Source organism: Argentina silus (assembly GCF_951799395.1).
Source record: "Argentina silus genome assembly, chromosome: 12".
In the NCBI taxonomy this organism is placed as follows: Eukaryota; Metazoa; Chordata; class Actinopteri; order Argentiniformes; family Argentinidae; genus Argentina; species Argentina silus.
Genome location: NC_139666.1, coordinates 16,132,753 through 16,151,495, shown reverse-complemented (window position 1 = coordinate 16,151,495; position 18,743 = coordinate 16,132,753). Strand labels below are relative to the sequence as shown.

The 18,743-nt window shown below is 47.6% G+C and overlaps 1 protein-coding gene across 12 annotated transcripts in view; it reads right to left on the bottom strand.

Moving 5' to 3' along the window:
• The window catches only part of caska (calcium/calmodulin-dependent serine protein kinase a), a 92,027-nt gene that overhangs the window by 3,037 nt on the left and 70,247 nt on the right, over positions 1–18,743 (bottom strand). For 2 of the 12 annotated variants that reach the window (XM_083682269.1, XM_083682273.1), the window contains exons 13-25: positions 16,921–16,968; positions 15,955–16,035; positions 12,829–13,017; positions 12,549–12,627; positions 11,069–11,154; positions 10,910–10,978; positions 9,766–9,834; positions 8,950–8,985; positions 6,230–6,271; positions 5,437–5,633; positions 5,054–5,169; positions 383–463; positions 90–170 (exon numbers count right to left, since the gene is read on the bottom strand). In XM_083682269.1, coding sequence (XP_083538395.1) covers positions 90–170; positions 383–463; positions 5,054–5,169; positions 5,437–5,633; positions 6,230–6,271; positions 8,950–8,985; positions 9,766–9,834; positions 10,910–10,978; positions 11,069–11,154; positions 12,549–12,627; positions 12,829–13,017; positions 15,955–16,035; positions 16,921–16,968 — 1,174 coding nt within the window. The remainder of the gene's footprint in view (positions 1–89; positions 171–382; positions 464–5,053; positions 5,170–5,436; positions 5,634–6,229; positions 6,272–8,949; positions 8,986–9,765; positions 9,835–10,909; positions 10,979–11,068; positions 11,155–12,548; positions 12,628–12,828; positions 13,018–15,954; positions 16,036–16,920; positions 16,969–18,743) is intronic. The other 10 variants (XM_083682274.1, XM_083682272.1, XM_083682275.1 and 7 more) reach the window with 6 other exon arrangements.

Here is an 18,743-nt window from a genome sequence, read left to right as displayed (position 1 = left end):
TGTGTTTTTGAGTCTTAAGTAAAGGGAGGTTGGTATTTGGTATGGTGCTTGGTCGTGTGTGTGTGTGTGTGTGTGTGTGTGTGTCTTACGTGGAATGGGGTAGGCGAATCTGTCTGGGTGTTTTGTTATGAGTGTGTTCTTGATGTGTCTTCTGCCGACTCCATGGGCACCTGTGGAAGAGAGGCAGACAAACATGCAGGCAGCCAGTCAGTCAGGTGTCCCCATGGTCCTACTGTCAGTCTACCTCACAGATATCAACCAGAATTGAATTGATAGACAACTGAGCGGGTGAAAGCAAGTAGAAAAGGAAGCTGCTGTAGACCATTGAGATGCACCCACAATACTTAATACTACACAGGATGCATAGAGAAACTGTACTTACCTAATAAGACTAGCGTTTTCCTCTTGAACGCGGGCAGTTTCACTACCTCTTCATACGTGACGAGATCTAGTTGGTCGAATACTGGAGAGGGAGGGAGGGAGGGAGGGAAGGAGAGAGATTGTGAGATTGAGGAGGAGAGGTACAGACATCCACAGCCTTAGACTGGGACAACCCTGAACCTTAATAGTCAGGAGAATCTATGGGGTTGAGATGGAGCTTGGATAGACTAGGTGCTAGTCTGTTTGTGCTATAAGCCTAGATGCCAGTTTGTTTGTGCCATGGCTGGTTGACTATACCATAAACAGACTGGCACCTAGGCTAGTCATGTGATACTATTGGACACGGATGGAGACTTTGATATAAGGACAGTCGGTGACAAGAAAAAAAGAAAAGAAAAAAATTAACTGTGATAAGGAAAGAGATATTTTTTGTGAGCCTGCATATCTCTGAACCAGACATCATTATGTCAAATATTTTAAACTGGGGAGCAATTTATTCAAAAACAAGCTAAAGCCCTAATCCAATGAGATGCAGGAGAGAGATTTGCGCGTGTGTTTCTATGTGATTGCACAGAGAGGGGGAAATATTTTAGAATTCACCATCTGACCTCAGCATTACACAGATGTGACCACTACTAGGTAACATCCCAGAAGTGGCAACCATCTGCCAGTGTGTGTGTGTGTGTGTGTTTTCAGACAACTCATCGCCTGACTTCTCCTCGTAGAATGTGTGTGTGTGTGTGTGTGTGTTTGTTTGTTTTTGTATATTTACGATGCCCTGATGAGTTCAAACTGAAAAACTGGTAGATATGATGGATGGTGGAGAAGAGAGACAACGATAGGATGGGGGGAAGGGAGAGGAGAGGTGTCTGAGTGGGAGGAAAAAGGAGGGCACAGAGCGGGCATAGAGTTCTCCTGGATGTCAGCAGAGCTCATGCTATCTTGCAGTGCAGGTTACTGCACATTCTGCCTCTACTGTAATGTGAGCCTGTCATCTGTGTAGCTGACGTGTGAAATACAATACCAACAAGCCCCTGTACTCTATAATAGCTCTCTGTCTGTCTCTTCCCCCACTCTCTTGCCTTCTGTCTGTCTGAGTCTCTGACTCTTCATTTTCTATGAACAAATGTCGATTAAGATACTGTATGTGTGTGTATCGATTATATTTTCAAATAGGTGCATTGTGATAATATATTGAATGCCACCCCTGGAATTTCCCTGAGGGAAAAGAATGTTCTATTCTATTTGTGTTAGGGCACACTGCAACGGAACACAACACCCACAAAGCATTAAAAAATGCACACAAAAACACTGCAAAGCTGTATTCTTTCAGTTTTGTTTGGGCTCTCTCTGTTGCTGTGGGCGATGGCAACAGAAACAAAACTGAAATGTTGAAAGTGACAGGGGATCAAAACTACTGAGTTAATGAGAAGGCAAAGGAACCAAAGACAGAGAAGGGACACAGAAGCAGAGAGAGAGTAAGGGGAAGAAAGACTAGAAATACAGAGCGCAAAAGAGAGAGAGATGTAGATAAACGGAGAGAGAGAGACAGAGGTAAAGAGTCAAAGAAAGAGAGAAAGAGAGAGAGAGAGACAGAGAGAAAGAAAGAGAGAGAGAGAGAGAGAGAGACAGAGGTAAAGAGTCAAAGAAAGAGAGAGAGAGAGAGAGAGACAGAGAGAAAGAAAGAAAGAGAGACAGAGAGAAAGAAAGAAAGAAAGAGAGAGAGAGAGAGAAAGAGAGAGAGAGAGAGAGAGAGACAGAGGTGCTAACCAAAGAGGCGTTAACTACTGTCACTCGTTGTTACTTACATGCAGAGAGGCCATTGGAGGGAGACAGCGTGAGAGATGGACAGGGGGGTCATAACATGGTTCAGTTACACAACAGCAGTTACCATACAGCAGCAGTACCACAACGCAGCGATGCACACGGCTCTCAGGCACCACATACACAGCGCTTTCAATCACAGTCAAACTCCAGTCAAGCAGTGAGGACGGATGCATCTTCACTGCTGTATTTGAACAAGGCTCGGGGCTATGAACATCACAATGTGAACATGCATCACAGGAGACGGGTGGAGGAACACATGGGACGATGGGCTCATTGTAATGCATGGAATGAAATAGGGAATGGTATCAAATAACATTCCTCATTCGGGCTCATTGTAACGCCATGCATTACAATGAGCTTGTCCTCCCATTTCTACCTCCACCTGACATGCATCCATCCACCACATATTAACTGCACTTCTCAACCTCTCTCCATGCTGAACCTCCGGCTCACCGTACATGATGAGAAGGTGTGATGGTAAGTAAGTCTGGTATTTCTACAAAATCATAATGATATCATGCAGAACAATAACTGAGAGAAGCCATAGAACATTGACAGTTTAACGCTAACAGCTAGCATGCTATGTTTGCTGTCATGCACTTGTATTGGCATGCATATATGGGTATATTATTTGGTATATTATTTGGTATATTATTTGGTATATTGCTTGCGACAATGTATGTCTTGTATTGAGTTCTGTATATAAAAAAATCCAAGGTAAACATCAAGCCCCTAGATATTCTGGACATCTATTTCTTATCATATAACGTGAACAGTGCGTTAATCGTGACTTATGTAGGTTATTGACTTGTTCATGGTGCTTTACCATTCACACTAAACTCACCTCAGTGGCTCATTCACACAGATACAGACTTGCACACACACTGCACGGCCCAATCCTTTGCCCTGCCATCTCCACCACTGCCTCAACATATTGAGGCAGTGGGGGAGAGGGCACATATTCCACCCTACTCCCCACCCTGCCCCTGCTCCCTACCCTGCCCCTGCTCCCCACCCTGCCCCTCCCCCTGCTCCTGCTCCCCACCCTGCTCCTGCTCCCCACCCTGCCCCTCCCCCTGCTCCTGCTCCCCACCCTGCCCCTGCTCCCCACCATGCCCCTGCTCCCCACCCTGCCCCTCCCCCTGCTCCTGCTCCCCACCCTGCCCCTGCTCCCTCAGATCAACTCCCATAATCCCTTGGTTAAAGCTGGGTGTGCAGATGTAGCAAACGTGTGCAAACATCTTTACACAATTAAAAATGAACTCTCCCAACAACAAAATCGACATACTACCCTGGTCCAACCTTCCCTCCCTCCCTCCCTCCTGTCCCCTCCCCTCCCCTCCCCTCCCCCCCTCCCTGTCCTCTCCAGGTTCTCTGTAAACAGGGCTAGTGGGGGATTAGAGCTGATCTCTAGTTGCAGCTTGCCTCTGCTTTTAGTAGGCCCTATGTAGGCTCCCTGTGGGCTCTGGAGTAGGGTGAACCTGCCCCTGGATGCTGGTCATCTTTGCTGATCCTGGATCTATGCCTAAAGCCAACTTCATAAGGAGGGTAGCACAGTCTCTATGTAGGCTTTGGCCTTCCCCTATGCTCCTCTCTGGCTGGTGTGTGTGTGTGTGTGTGTCTGCACGCAGTGGGGCCCTTGGCTGGAGATGGATACAGTCTCTCCTGCCAGATCTCTCTCTCTTTGCAGACACATCTCTGGCACATAGGCAGTCAGGAGCGAGAACTGATAGGAGATCAGTCCCAAGGCCGTTTCAACTCTGGCAGACAGACAGCATTGAGAGCTGACAGTAGGACAGAGTGAAGAGGGGCTTTCTAGTGATCTAGCCTACCTCACACACAGTTCTAGAGGCTAGTTAAAGGGCAAGGACTGAACCACAGTGTGACCTTGGCCTAGGTCGAGAGGGAAGAGGTGGGGGGTAGCACTTTATCTACTTTATCTACAGCAGGTGCTGCCAACATTCCTAGGTCACCTGATACTCTTCACTCTCCCAACCCCCTTCTACTTCACTCTCCCTCTCCCCCCCCCTCTCTCTCTCCCTCTGCCAGCCTCTCTCCCCCCTCGTCTCTCTCCCAACCCTTGCCTCCTTCACACCACCTCCTACCCTCTTCCCCTCCCTCTCTCACCTTCTTCACCCCTACTCCTCTCTCCCATTCCTTACCTACCTCTCCCACCCCCTCCTTCTCTCCCTCCCCCCTCCTCTTTCCCTCACCCAGCCCACCAGTGTCATGTGATCCTTCACGGTCCTGATCGCAGACACAAACGTGACCGTTTCTCCTGTACATTTCCCTAGCCTGCTTTAGGGCCATCTAAAGATATGACTCAGTGCTGCCCTCTACAGCTCAACTCAGATGTGACACTGTTTGCATTGAATACAATATAGCTTTTGGTACAGTAGATGTACTGGCATGTATGCCACTTTAATTTAGGCCTCCGTGTTAATTCTATTGACCTTTCCATCTTTGCAACTGTGATGAGACGAATTAAGCCCCTTAAAACAAATTCTCATGCACACACTGACACTTACACACAGTCACACACAACCACACATGCAAACAGGACATTAATGTGCATGCAAACACACACACACACACACACACACACACACGCCTTGCACACATGGAGACTAGCACACATATCCCATTTCAGTAGCTCTGCTAGTGCCCCTGTACGCACTCTCTCAGCTATTTCTGTCATGACAGTGTTACTGGAGCTGAAGGCTCTGTTACCTGTCAACCCCCTCATACCATCTACACACATACGTCCTTCTCACACACGTGACATTGTCATATTCCATGCTGTAACAGCTGAGGAGTGTGTGTGTGTGTGTGTGTGTGTTTGTACCTGCGTTGTGCTTGGCCAGGTACTTGTCTTTGTACTGCTTTTTCTTCTTGCCAAACCAGGTACAGCTGGTCTGCTGCTCCTGCTTGGTCTTCTCCATGGCTATACACGCCACGCGCCTGGAGAGAGAACATCACAGAGAACATCAACGCTGCTATTTGTATATGCCTGGATGTCATATTCCAATACTGAGCATAGAGCCATTCAGACCCGCTATGCTCTTATTGCTTTAGGTTCTTTGTGTGTGGGATCTGTCTCTTAATCCTGTGTGTCTGAGGTTTCTCCTCACCACTGACCTGTGTATGTGTGTGTGTGTGTGTGTGTGTGTGTGTGTGTGTGTGTGTGTGTGTGTGTTCTCTATGTCTGGTGCCCTGCTCTCTCCTCACCACTCCTGTAGCTCAGGTGAAGGGATGAGTCCTGCGGTCCCGTTCTTGGTGTTCTCCAGCTTTCCCTGCCACCAGTTGTGGTCATCCTTACTGATGATCTGGATGATGTCACCCACCCGGAAACGAATCCCCGCCTCCTTGCAGGGGATGAGGTCATCTCTGGAGGGGTCGTACTCAAACTGCGCCCGCACGTAGATCTAAGATAAGAGGTCAAAGGTCAGAGGTCAGGAGGGAGAGCCAGGTGGACCGCAGGGAGTCAGTGATGAGGGGGAGAGGGAGGGAGAGAGAGAGAGAGAGAGTATCGGGAGGGCATGTCCCAGGGCTGGGCGTAGGGGCGGTGATAAGCAATGTCGCCTCAGACACCTTGACTCTGTGGAGAGGAGGGAGTGGAGTGTGTGGCTGAACAGAACCTGGGTTGCCAGATTGGAGACCTGTCGCTATGGGTAGTGTTAACTCCCAGGAGAGAGCCCAGACGGAGCAGTCCTATAAAAGAGCCTCTGGCTTCAATGGTATTAATAGCACAGGCATCGCTTCCCCTTCCACCCTCATCAGAACCCCTCACAGGACTTATTAAAACCCATCCCAACCATTCCTGCCATAATACAGGTGGGAATACAACAAGCTCTAGAGTCATATGTTTGTCTAAATATCAGAAATGTCTAGCGTACATCTTTGATGAGTGGTCGGTGTTATATCATAATAACACTGACAAGTGTTGGTACAGTGCTTTAAGGATGAATAAAAGTGAGCTATATCTGTTTTTCAGATCATTTTTGCGTGGGCTATATCTTACCTTGATAGACATTTTATCCTTGATTGGAGTCTTGGGTAGGATCTAGAATGTGAAAGCATTACACACGTCATGCAGTAAAACGGGTGTCGAGAGTCCAGACAACATTATGGTGACCGCGGTGGGGGGGGGGGGGGGGGGGGATGAACTGGAGGTAGAGGTTGCCCCCTAACCGCAGATTTAAAATCAGATTAGCTTGCCCCAAATGCAAACCTTAAAGCAGAATTCTACTCAATAATATATATATATTTTAATATATATATTTCTCATCAGCCCTCCATTGACATGGTCCCAAAATATAATTATTATATATACACAACAGAGCCTCATAAATATCCTAATAGCAATCTTAGATTTACTTCCTGATGCGTTTTGACACTATGGGCCTATTCCAATAAGTAAATCTAAACACAACAACCAGGATATAGGTTTGTATGCACATGTCATTATATTTTGGGACCGTATCAATGGTGGGTGGATGTAAAATATAAAACGTTTTTTGAGTAAAATGCTACTTCAACAATATCTGACCTTATATCAGTAGTTGGGGGCAAATTGTATGGATGACTACTACTTGCGTATTCTACTACAATGATGAAGTCATGATAATCCATAAGCCCACGTTCAAATGCTTATAACATGCATGCCTCCCTTTCTTGCTTCATTAAATAGATCTGACACGTTCAGATGGGTGAAGGTAATAGAATTGGAAATCCAGCGTTCACCTCTCCATCCATGGTCAGATCAGTGGTTGAAGGTGGAAAAATGCATGAAGTGTTTGAACGAGGCCCAGCGCTCTGTTGAAGGTGTGGATGGATTATGGGATACATACGTCACATGTGGACATGGGAGGAGGCCAAATCCTGTCCATGCATGTGGCTTAGTGAGTGGCCTATATGTGGACTGTGTGTGTAATGCCGTGACTCTGCTTTTGAACTGCAGCCAAATGCAGTATCTGGGACAGTCTAGGAGAGGGCCTGGCTGTGCTGTCGAAGGCAAGAGTGGTCTCCACTGGTGGAGCTGTGCATAAAAACGTACATAATGTCCTCCTTACTTCTCTCAGCTTGCTTAGCTTAGCTGAAAAGTTAGCATTCCAGGTAGGAGTGTTATGTGACCACTCCCCTGGTTAGATTTCTATTGAATGTAATGTTATAGTTTGGGTTTGGGTTTGTGTTGCGTTTCAGAGGTATGTTTCAGGCTAATTAGGAATGGTGGATACACATGAACAGTGATGTTACTGGTTTAGGGTGAGTCTACACAGATAGTGATGGGTGTTTCTAATGGTTGGGTCCACGGAGAAGGCGGTAGGAGACAGGAGAGGTGTATGGAGACGTTGTTGGGGGTTACTATGAGGTAGTGGTTGCCCTGAGCTACAGATCTAGGTTCAGAATACCCTATTTGACTCTATTGTCAGGGGCAACAATGCCTGTGTCATTAGTACAGAGATGTGCTGGTAGTAAAACCATTACTATACTTAGCAATATAGACTGACACTGAGATTACTCAGTGTTTAATTAAAACATTAAGTCACCAGTCCTGGTCCTACCCAGAGCTACAGTTGGATCAGGCTTTTGTTTCAGATCAGTAGTGTGTCAATAATAGTTGAATCTGGTATGTCAGTACTGGGCTGGAGCAAAAGCTTGCATACCCTGTACTGTAGCTCTCCAGGCCTGGGGGCTGGTGACCACTGCTCTCACATACAATCTGCTTTTAGGATGCCCAATCAGGATTTGTGTTCTGTCCTAAGGGGTACTGGTAGTTGTCTGGTTGTTAGTGAGTACAGGGGGCCACATGCCACTCCAAACCCCTTGAACAGGCAGGGTAGCTGGGGGGACAGAGGGGCCAGGGGTGGGAGGCGTTACACTGGAGGTCTGGATCTCTGACTTCCTTTAACAAGGCTGTAAAATAAACTGTGGACAGACAGACTGATGGCTAACGCATTTAAAATTCTTTATATAAAATCAAAAATGATTTCTGAGGTTATATAATATCCTGTGCATATCACATAGGGAACTAAGAAGCTGAGGAGCACAAGACCCCTTTTCGGGGGGTTAATCTTTTCTATTCAAAAATTACTTTTGAAAAACATTGGCAAAAATAATATTGGACTGAATCAAATTGAATCTAATCCGTTCTCTTTTAAGAGCAGCCATATCTGAGCAGCTGGCCTGTAGCTGGAGCATATTTAGAGTCTAATGCATTCTGGACTGAGCCCAACTTCCAATAGTATCTCTTTAAAAGAGGTCATGACTTGGCTCTACATAGGCAGGGTGCCAAGGTGGTATTCTGCTCTGAACACATGGTGGAGCAGCTTGGTGATCAGTCTGTAGCCACAGTCTATAAACAACATTGCAAATGAATGGATATTTTTCCAATGGACTGACCTCTGTTAGACATTAGTACTTTATGTCAATGGAGGGCAGCGAGGAGAGGTGAGCATGTGTATTCGTACTTACGAAGGGAGACGCATAGACAAACACATCTCTCACACAAACACACACACACACCCACAGAAAGACACACACACACAGACAGAAAGACACGCACGCACACACACACACACACACACACACACACAGAAAGACACACACACAGAGGCAACGACAGACAGAGAGAGAGAGGTGTAGAATGAAGCGTAATGATGGAGGGGTTGTGATTATGAGCTACAGTCCAGCCCTGAAGGCTGGTGTGTATTACAGGACAGTGAGACTGCTGGTATTCACCTGTCGACCCTTGGGCTGGATGGTAGCGGGCAGATCCTGCAAAGGAAAACCCACCAGTGACAAGAGAGAGAGACAGAGTTTATAACACAGAGAGGCATGTCAAGGGTTATTACAGTACATAACAAAAACAAGTGAGGATAACACTGAGTTCAGGACACGACAGAGACATGCAGATTCACTTCACTCTGGTCACCACTGTTGCATGTAGAAAGAGGAAGGGTACAGTCTTTAACATGTGTTAAAGCAATACAGGCTTTAGGGACAGCCTCTGAGTGTCTGTGTCTGTGTGTGTGTCTGTGTGTGTGTGTGTGTGCGTGTGTGTGTGTTTGCAGCCCAGAGCCAGCAAGCAGAGAGCAAGCAAAGCAGCTTCAGCATCAGCATCATCACCATCAAGGAGTAGGTACAGCTGTCCGGTAGTCTGGGCCTGGGCCCGTAGTGAAGAGGACAGTCTAGCAGGAGGATACTGTTGGAGGTAATGTATGGCAATGTATGGACTGACTGACTGACTGACTGACTGACTGACTGACTGTGAGAGGCCTGTAGTTCTGGCAGCACAGCACACAGCAGCATGTGGGGCACACCAATTTGTAAACTGAGATATCGGAAACGTGGCTACAGTCTATGGTCAATGGTCTGGGCTCAAACAGACGATGACCAGGGAAGGGCTTGGGGGGGGGGGGGGAGAGAGACAGGACGCAATAATTAAACGCAAAAAATCACAGAGTAACGGACGACACCTGGGGGGAGAGAGATAATGGGCCTGTGGGAGACATGTTGTTTGGGGGGGGGGGGGGGGGGGGGGGGGGGGGTCCTTACCAAGATAGAACTGTTAATGCTGGAGTGGCCATTGGCAGGAGACTGCCTGGAGGTGGAGGGGGACTCTCTCTGAAATAAGACACAGAGTCAGCAACACACAAGCAAGAGCACACACACGCAGCTCACACACGCACACTCAGCTCACATTCACACAGCTGACACACACAGCCTTGCCTGGCCTCACATACACAAAGTCTAGTCTAGTATCTAGCCTAGCAAGACTAAAGACACACAGCCACTAGCATAAAGAATACCTGGAGGTCGAGGGGAGTCTGTGAAAAAGTCAGAAAATCACCAAACGCTTGTTTATTAATAATCATATTGGTCACAAAAGGCTAGTTATAAGGAGACACCACTAAAAGCTACGGCTTTGTTTTCTACACATCCTTATCTGGCCACAGAGGGGCAGTAAACTCCCACTAGAGAGATCTAGGCAACACCTTGGCTGCTACTGGCTAACATTGTCTGAGAGGCAGAGCAATGATGTCATCACACGACCATAGACACCAGAAACCAGACTCTACTAGCCATCACTGACTAACACAGTCAAGCCAACACAGGCTTCTGTGACTGTCTAGTGCTATGGTGGTCAGGCTGTATGTGCGTATGTGCGTATGTGTGTGTGTGTGTGTGTGTGTGTGTGTGTGTGTGTGTGTGTGTGTGACAATTCTGGACCAGTTGGGGCCGCTTGTTCTCCAGGGCAGGGGCGGGGCTAGGTAAGGGGGGTAACAGGTTCATAGTTCATGGTTGAGGGATGATCATATGGGGGGGGGGGGGGGGGGTTCCGGTATCTTGGTTGTGAAATTGGTGTGCAGAGCATCGGACCCAGCCCCCAGCAGAACACAGCAAAACACACAGAACCCAGGAGAACATTTTAACACACATACACACACATTTTGGTTACGCACACACACACACACGCTTGGTCACCAAGCAGGCAGTTAGTAACAGGATAAGGATCTCAAACACAGTACTATAGAGAATAGGGGGGAGAGAGAGGGGGGAGACGGGAAGTGAGAGAGGGAGACGGACAGAAGGAGTGGTAGAGGGAGGGTGAGAGTGGTAGAAGGAGAGGGAGAGAGAGGAAGGTTGGGGTAAGAGGGGGAAGGAGAGATGGAGAGGCGGAAGTAGAGCAGTGTGTTACCTCACACGAGGAGCCCTGTGTCCGGTAGCTTGGCACTATCTTAAAGGTGATGCTGCCTCTCATGTCCTTCTGTGGATGGACAAACACAAACCCACTTAATATAACACACACACACACACACACACACACACACACACACACACACACACACACACACACCAGCATCCTCTGCAGCTGCTCCACAGTCTGGTTGGCCACACTGATGCCGTTGATCTCTCTGATCTCATCTCCCACATGAAGCGTTCCTAACACAGGGGAGGGACAACCATACAATGAACAGATGCAGAAAAACTGATATTGCAATTCAACATCATGCAGTTTGTTGTGTTATATTTGACAACATGCTCGTATTTTTCCTACATACCAGCGAATGAAATCCCTGAACTAACTCCCGCTCCAAGCTGAACCTGCAAGGGTTTATTACCTGGCTCTGAGCGAGAGTTTGACATGGGCACAGCTTGTTTAACACCGGTGTGTGAGGCATGTGTATGGTGACTGTGAGGTGTGTATGTGGGTCACACAGGGATCACACGGGGCTGCTGGACTGTGTGAGTGTGTGTGTGTGTGTGTGAGAATGTTTGAGTGTGAATGTGAGTGTGTATGAGTGAGTGTGAGTGTGTGTATGAGTGAGTGTGAGTGTGTGTGTGTGTGAGTGTGTGTCTGTGTGTGTGTGTGTGTGTGTGTGACGGAGAGAGAGAGAGACTGGGGCCAGTGCGTCAGTGTCAGGACCACTCCACCTTCAGAGAGCTCCTGCTACCTGGCTCAGTCTGGGCTGACCCAGAGTTGGATTCCCAGTCAGGTGGGGGATTTAGACCAGTTGTTGTGGGTTCAGAGGCTCATAAACTGTTTTCTGTGGCGACTAGTGGATATATGGTATAATAGACTGAAGGAACTAAAAGATCTGGAAATGTGTAATCATAGCTTGATATTTTTGATTTATACATTTTAAGTACTTTGACATTTCACATTTGTAATGACTTTGTCACCAAGCCTAGAGTGTGGAGAGTGATCATATGTGTCTACCAACAGCATATTAAGTGTCTTCAGAAGAGACATGCCTCTGAGGTTTAGAGTTGTTTTCCGTTATGCTAAGCTCTTCCGCCCCCCCCCCCTGTTTTCTGCCTCCAAAGGTTGTAAACGAGAAGTGAAACTATAATGTCTGGCAGTTAAGCAGTCAGCAGTAAGGGCCTCCCTTTGCTCTCAAAACAGCCTCAATTCTTCATGGCATTGATTCCACAAGATGTTGGAAACATTCCTCAGAAGGTGTACAGGTGTTCCTAATAAAGTGTTCAGTGAGTGTATATATGTATACACTGTATATATATAGACATATTTGGGGAATCAGCTGAAAGCTTGTTTGTCACCTAAATGTGTGTGTTTAATCATGACAGGCTGATAATGACTCCTCCGTTTTGGAGGATCTTTGTTAGAATGGACAATAAGAAGTTAGTGCTCATATTGTTAAGCTGAGCAGAACGTCATGTTGTACTTTGTGTATGCTTTGTATGTGAAGCTCCAGGATCGGACTAGCTCCCAGATCTGTATTCTATCTTCTTCGCCTGAACCACTGACCGGGAACTCGCTTCTTGACCTTTGCTTCTTTCATAGATGATGGACACAGGGTATAATAGATGTGTACCTTGTCTGTGGATCATTCCTCCATGCATTATCCTGGCCACGATGCAGTGGTTCAGATCGTTCATCTTCAGCGTGATGCCCTGCAATACAGAGAGACCAAAGGACAAGGGTCATACTGGGCTGCATCTCATTCCAAACAATCGTTCCCTCTCTTCTGTACTTGTGTGTGTGTGTATGTGTGTGTGTGTGTGTGCTTTTATGTGTGTATGTATCTATGTGTGTGTGTGTGTGTGTGTGTGTGCGCGTAGGGTATGTGTGTGTGCACTCGAGTGTGCGCGTACCATGGGTTCGTCTGTGTTCTTCTGGAACTGGACGAGGCGTACTCGTGTGACGTTCTCCAGGTCCATGTCTCCGTTGGTGCTCTCGGGCGAGTCTCCGTTCAGGTAGGGCGAGGTGGGCGGGGGGGTCACCCTCATGGCCTCATCACTGTACACCTCGTGGGCCACCACATCATGGGTCTGCAGCAAAGCCTACACACACAGAGAGAGAGAGAGAGAGAGAGAAGGAGAGAAGGAGAGAGAGAAGGAGAGACAGAGAGAGGGAGGGAGGGAGGGAAGGAGAAAGAGATGGAGAGAGAGTGAAAGAGAAGGAGAGAGAGAGAGAGGGAGGGAAGGAGAGAGAGAGAGAGAGAGAGAGAGAGAGAAGGGTGCATGATTGAACACAGAGTTTCCACTGTCTCTCTCTCTCTCTTTCCTTCTCATGCCTCGGTAAACCATCCGTTTCCAGTGAGTCTACTGATCCTTCCACACACAGCCAGCTAGCTTTACTTTAGCTTGCCTCACTCAATGACAGAGGGAGGCTTGAGTGACACTTTAACAAACCACTCTGAACTTCAGAAGACAGGAATAAAAGGGAAACCTGTCACTGACTTCCCTCTGCGCACTCGTCTCCCCCCCACCCACACACACACACACACACACACACACACACACACACACACACACACACACACACACACGTGATAGGCTTGCACGCACACACACATATATACACAAATGAGACTAGCAGAGGAGAAACAGATCAGAGAGTCTTAGACATGAAGGCAGTGGCAGCCTACTCTAACTCCCATGCTAAAGTACATCACTGAGAGAGGAAACTTTTCTTTCCACAAAGAGAGGAGGTGTGCGTGCGTGTGTGTGTGTGCGTGTGTGTGTGTCCTGAGGCCAACACTAATGAGGACAGAGGTCATGGGTTTAAGCTAATCCTCCATGGCATGAGAGACTGAGAGGTGTGTGTGTGTGTGTGTGTGTGTGTGTAAGGCGGGGGTAGTTCACCCAACATTTGATTTTGGCATATATACTGTTGAAAGTATGTTACTGCAGGTACATTCAATCCTATAATCTTTTGCTGCAAAACACATGCATGAACTGCTTTTAAGAATCTAATCACTGGACACATTTTACAATGTGAGTGAACTATCCATTCAACTCAAGACAATCTAGACGTACGCAGACAGAGTCTGAGTATTACACTGATAATGATGACGATGTACCTCGATAAAGCAATGTAGAAACCAGCACACGCATGCACACACACACACACACACGCACACACACACACGTTTTCCTCACCAGGTTCAGTAGAGTGGTGGAGTGGTGAGAAGGCTCTGCAGTGTGTAGCATACTCCTGAGAGACTGGTGGCGAGGCTGGGGACATACCATTCCCTGTGTGTTTGTGCGTGTGTGTGTGTGTGTGTAGGAATGTAGCAGCTTGTACCTGATGGTGCCTCTCTCATCACCCCCCCCCCCCCCCCCAACTCTCCCCTACTTCTCTCTCTCTCTCTCCCTCGCTCCCCCCTCCTCTCCCGTCTCCCCTTCACACAGTGTTTGTAGGAACCAGGGACCAGCTCTACACAGACCACATCACATCAGACACAGTTCAGTGAACACACTCCCTCCCTCCCTCCCCCCCTCCCTTCCTTCCTCCACTCCTCTCCAAATCCCCATTCTCCCTCTCCCCTCCCCCATCTCCATGTTACAGCCCCAATTCTCTTTCTCTTTCCTTATCTGCTTCTGTTCAGATAGCGTTCTCTTGTCTCTGTTCATCTCCCACCCTTCTCAGCGGTATTGCCCACCTCGTTGATCAGAGGGGAGGATAAGACTCACTGACGTGATGAGATTAGTAAAACAGCTGTTGAGCCCCGTTCTCACTTGGACTGACTCGTCTCCAACCTTTTCAGGGGTGATTTAGAGAGGAATTCCCAGTGTTCCTATTCCGGAGCTGTATCCATCCGAATGTTTTAGTACGAAGAATTAGAACTCCTCACAAAGGTTATGGTAGAGGTGTCCTCTGTAGCTCAGTTGGTAGAGCATAGCGCTAACCCACACGTAGGTTGTGGGTTCGATTCCTGCTGGGACCATATGTACTGAAAAATGTATGCACTCACTGCAATGTAAGTTGCTGTGGATAAATGTGTCAGCTAAATAGCATATATTATTATTATTATATTCTTATATTTTGAGGGCAGGGTTAGGGTTAGGGTTAGTACCGTGGCAGTGAGCGTCTGAAGGCAGAGAGAATACAGTGATAAGAAGTCACTGAAGCACTCATCTCTAACCCCGGCAAAGAGATATTTTTCTGACAGCTTTACCTTATGTCACCTCTCCTGATACCACCCCAGCACACACGCACGCACATGCATACACACACACGCAAACACGCGAATACACACACACACGAATGAGAAAGACTAGCAGAGGAGAAGCAGCTCAAAGAGCCTCTTAACTCCCATGTCAAAGTACATCAGAGAGAGAAAAAATGTCTCCTTCCAATACCATCCTCAAAGAGAGGAGAGAGGAGGTGTGTGTGTATGTGTCTTGTGACCCATACTAAGACACACACACACACACACCCACACACTACACACCCACACACACACACACCCACCTCCCTTTGGAGTCTTTGCCTCTTCTGTTTCCCCCGCTCCCGTCTGTCTATGATGGGCTCTAGAGACGTGTGTGTTCTCAAAGGGAGTTAAAGGAGTTTGAGAGATTTGCCTGGAGCCTCCCAAAGAGGGCTTGACATATAAATAAACTTAAACAAACCTGCCTCTGAGTGATGATGTCTCTATTTTCCCTCCTCCTCCTCTCTCTATCACTCACTCTCTCTCTCTCTCTCTCTCTCTCTCCCTCTCCCTCTACGCTCTCTTCCCTCCTCCGTGGCTTTAGGGTGCAGAGTTAAAACAGAGCAGAGTATTCCATATTGTACCGTTACCTAGGCGCATAGATAGTGCCTGTTTAGAAGAATGATATTGATCATATTTGGATCTGACTGAGAATGCTTCAGGGGCCTTTGCAAGTCCTCCCAATTACTAATCTATGGGAAAACACTGCAGAGATGTCTGGTGTGGAGGAAAAGCTGTGTGCGTATGTGTGTGTGTTTGTGTGTTTGTGTGTTCTTCCACTCACCATGAAATGCGGCTGGGTCAGTATCCGTCTGAGCTCTTTAGCGTCGTGGTTCTCCGGGTAGCAAGAAATCTCTTCCAGTACCTGAAGGGACAGAGAGAACGGGTGTCAGGGCTCCTGTCTGCTTGCCCCCCGTTGGTCCTTCTCAATGTCTGCCCCAACCACACAACCCAGCTGCAGCAGAGGGTACGGAGAAACATCCAACTCACACGGGACACTAACCCCACATGCCCTCTCACACTTCCTAAAACACACCCCTTTAAAATCAGCACAACCAATCAGGCCCCTCCTCAGGGCTTTGCTCTGTTCGCAGGATGACCTGATTGGGCATCAGTTCCTGCTATGTCACACCAGCCTGCTGAATGTGGCGATGCAGAGGTGAGGCCTGGCTTGTAGAGGGAGTGTGTATTCTCACTCATCATTGCTGATCAATCTGAGAGTGTGTGTGTGTACGTGTATATGTTTTTACAAAGGGGTGTGTGGATTATCTAATCATTTCATGAGACCAATCACAGAGACACACACGTTCCACACCCAAAGCCAACACTGACCAATGATAAAAGCCACACAGCTACACATCTACTCACAGCTAACACATACCGTACCCAAACCCACAAGACATCTTCAGACCTCTTTGGAAAGGACACACTCATGTTCCCGCACGCACACAGGCACACAGGCACTTGCATTCACACACACACACACACACACACACACACACACACACACACACACACACACACACACACACACACACACACACACACTTGCATTCTCACACCCACACCCACACCAACACCCACACCCACACGTACAGCCTCACAAAGCCTATGCAACATCACAGAAACACTGGTGCTACTCCCCTCTGGCGCAACTGCTCAAATACCAGAATGCTTTAAAACAAAACCAACTACTTTTTTCTCTCTCTCTTTTGGAGTGAATAGTTGCGAAAAATGTCTTGGGGCTTACATATTCCAGATGTGTCAAAGCAGCGCTCGCTTCGTCCTGGCAGGAACTCTTAGCACAGGAAGACACACAGGGAGAAGAGTTACACATGTGTACTCTAAACATTGTCCGTGCGAATAGGATTGGGAGGTCAAGGGTCACGGTTGAAAGACGAAGGGAAGGTAAAAAAAAAAAATAACACCCCCTTCATCAGGGTAAGCCAATAAGAAATCAGTCAGAAGGAAGGGGTGAGAGGGTGAATATTAGTGTCTACAGGAGAGGGGGGGAACTTTCATCCTAGAGACCTAGAGGGTAAAGCAGGCTTTGGTTTCACCCCAGCGCACCAGACTCAACTGCTCAAGGTCTTGATGGTTAGTCCAAATCAGCTGTTTGTGCTGGGGTTGAACAAAAGCCTGCACACCCTGTAGCCTCTCCAGGACAGGAGTCTCTCCCCCCTGTTCTACAGGAGCAGAGGCCCCACGGTCCAGGGTCGGATCAGGGGCCCCATGTTCCGGGGGGGGGGGGGGGGGGGGGGGAATCAGGGGATCTACAGAGTGAGATTATTTTAAAGCATTTCAGTAGAATCAGCCAGTGAGGATCAGTAGCGAGAAGCAGAGCAAAGAGGATGTCAGAGGAAGTCCCTCAACAAGAGGCAATCAAGAGTGAACGTCTTTGCTGTGAAACCCTATATTGGAGGTGTCTCAAATTGACACTGATCGAGTGAGTTTGCAGCACAGAAGGTATATAGTCAAAGTTTCCAGCCGAGAGACAAGGATATAGAGTACACAGAGTACTGAGTCAAACAACATTTAACAGACCACAACTCCCATACATGAACACATACATGAACACATCTGTTCAGCCTCCCTCCCCCCCCCCCCCCCCTTAATCCATCTAGACGAGACTAAGAAGGGAAAATGTGACCCATACACTGAACTTTAAGTAGGCCATGGCGACACCACGAGGGCCAGACATCGTGAGTTTGCGTGCGTTAATGACTTCAGTCCTTCTGGCTTACTTTCAAGCCACATAAAACAGAGCTGAACTCTCATGGCTTTTCCACAGTGAAAGTGAACACAGCTGTGTTGCTTTACTGTTCCACTCACTCTCCCACTTGTTCCGTAAGTCAGACTCTTTAATTGCTCGCCGCATGCAAAGTACCCCAACACAAACATCTCACACTTTCAGTGCGTGCACTCATTTAGTCAAAGCCCATATCCACACACTAATGATTCTCCCTCTCTCCCTCCGCCCTTATAAACTACCTGCCACCTTTTCCCTGGCCTCTCTCTCTTTCGCTTTATTAAGCACCTACTAACACGCCGGACCCCCTTAAGAGGGTAGAAATGTCGGTGAGGTAAACACACGCTTGAGTGAAGCCACAGGGGTGATTCTAATGGTGCGTAAATGAATTAATAGGGGCAGAAGTCAAACACAGCAGACCACGATACAGCCCACTGTTACAGAGCAAACGAAATTCGACAAATAACTGCCAAATATGCTCTTACCGTATGCGTGTATGTGTGTGTGTGTGTACGGCATGTCTTTAATTTGGCTCTCTGACACACACAGGACCTAGAGAAAAACAAGCTGTTGGAGATCCTTATTTTAAATGCCTATAAATGCAAGTTTAGGCTGTGGAATAACTCCACTAACAATGGGTGTGAGTTGGACTCAGAGAGAGTGTTAATGCTATAGAGATCTTGTAAGTTTGAAGGAAAAGACTACCATGTTTTTCAAAGGCTGCGTTTAGAATGATTCACCCTTCTGTCCTGGCTAGCTCTCCTTAAGGGTACAATATTTACAATTAAATAACATAGCGTAGGCCTTAGTTAAACGCAGTAAAC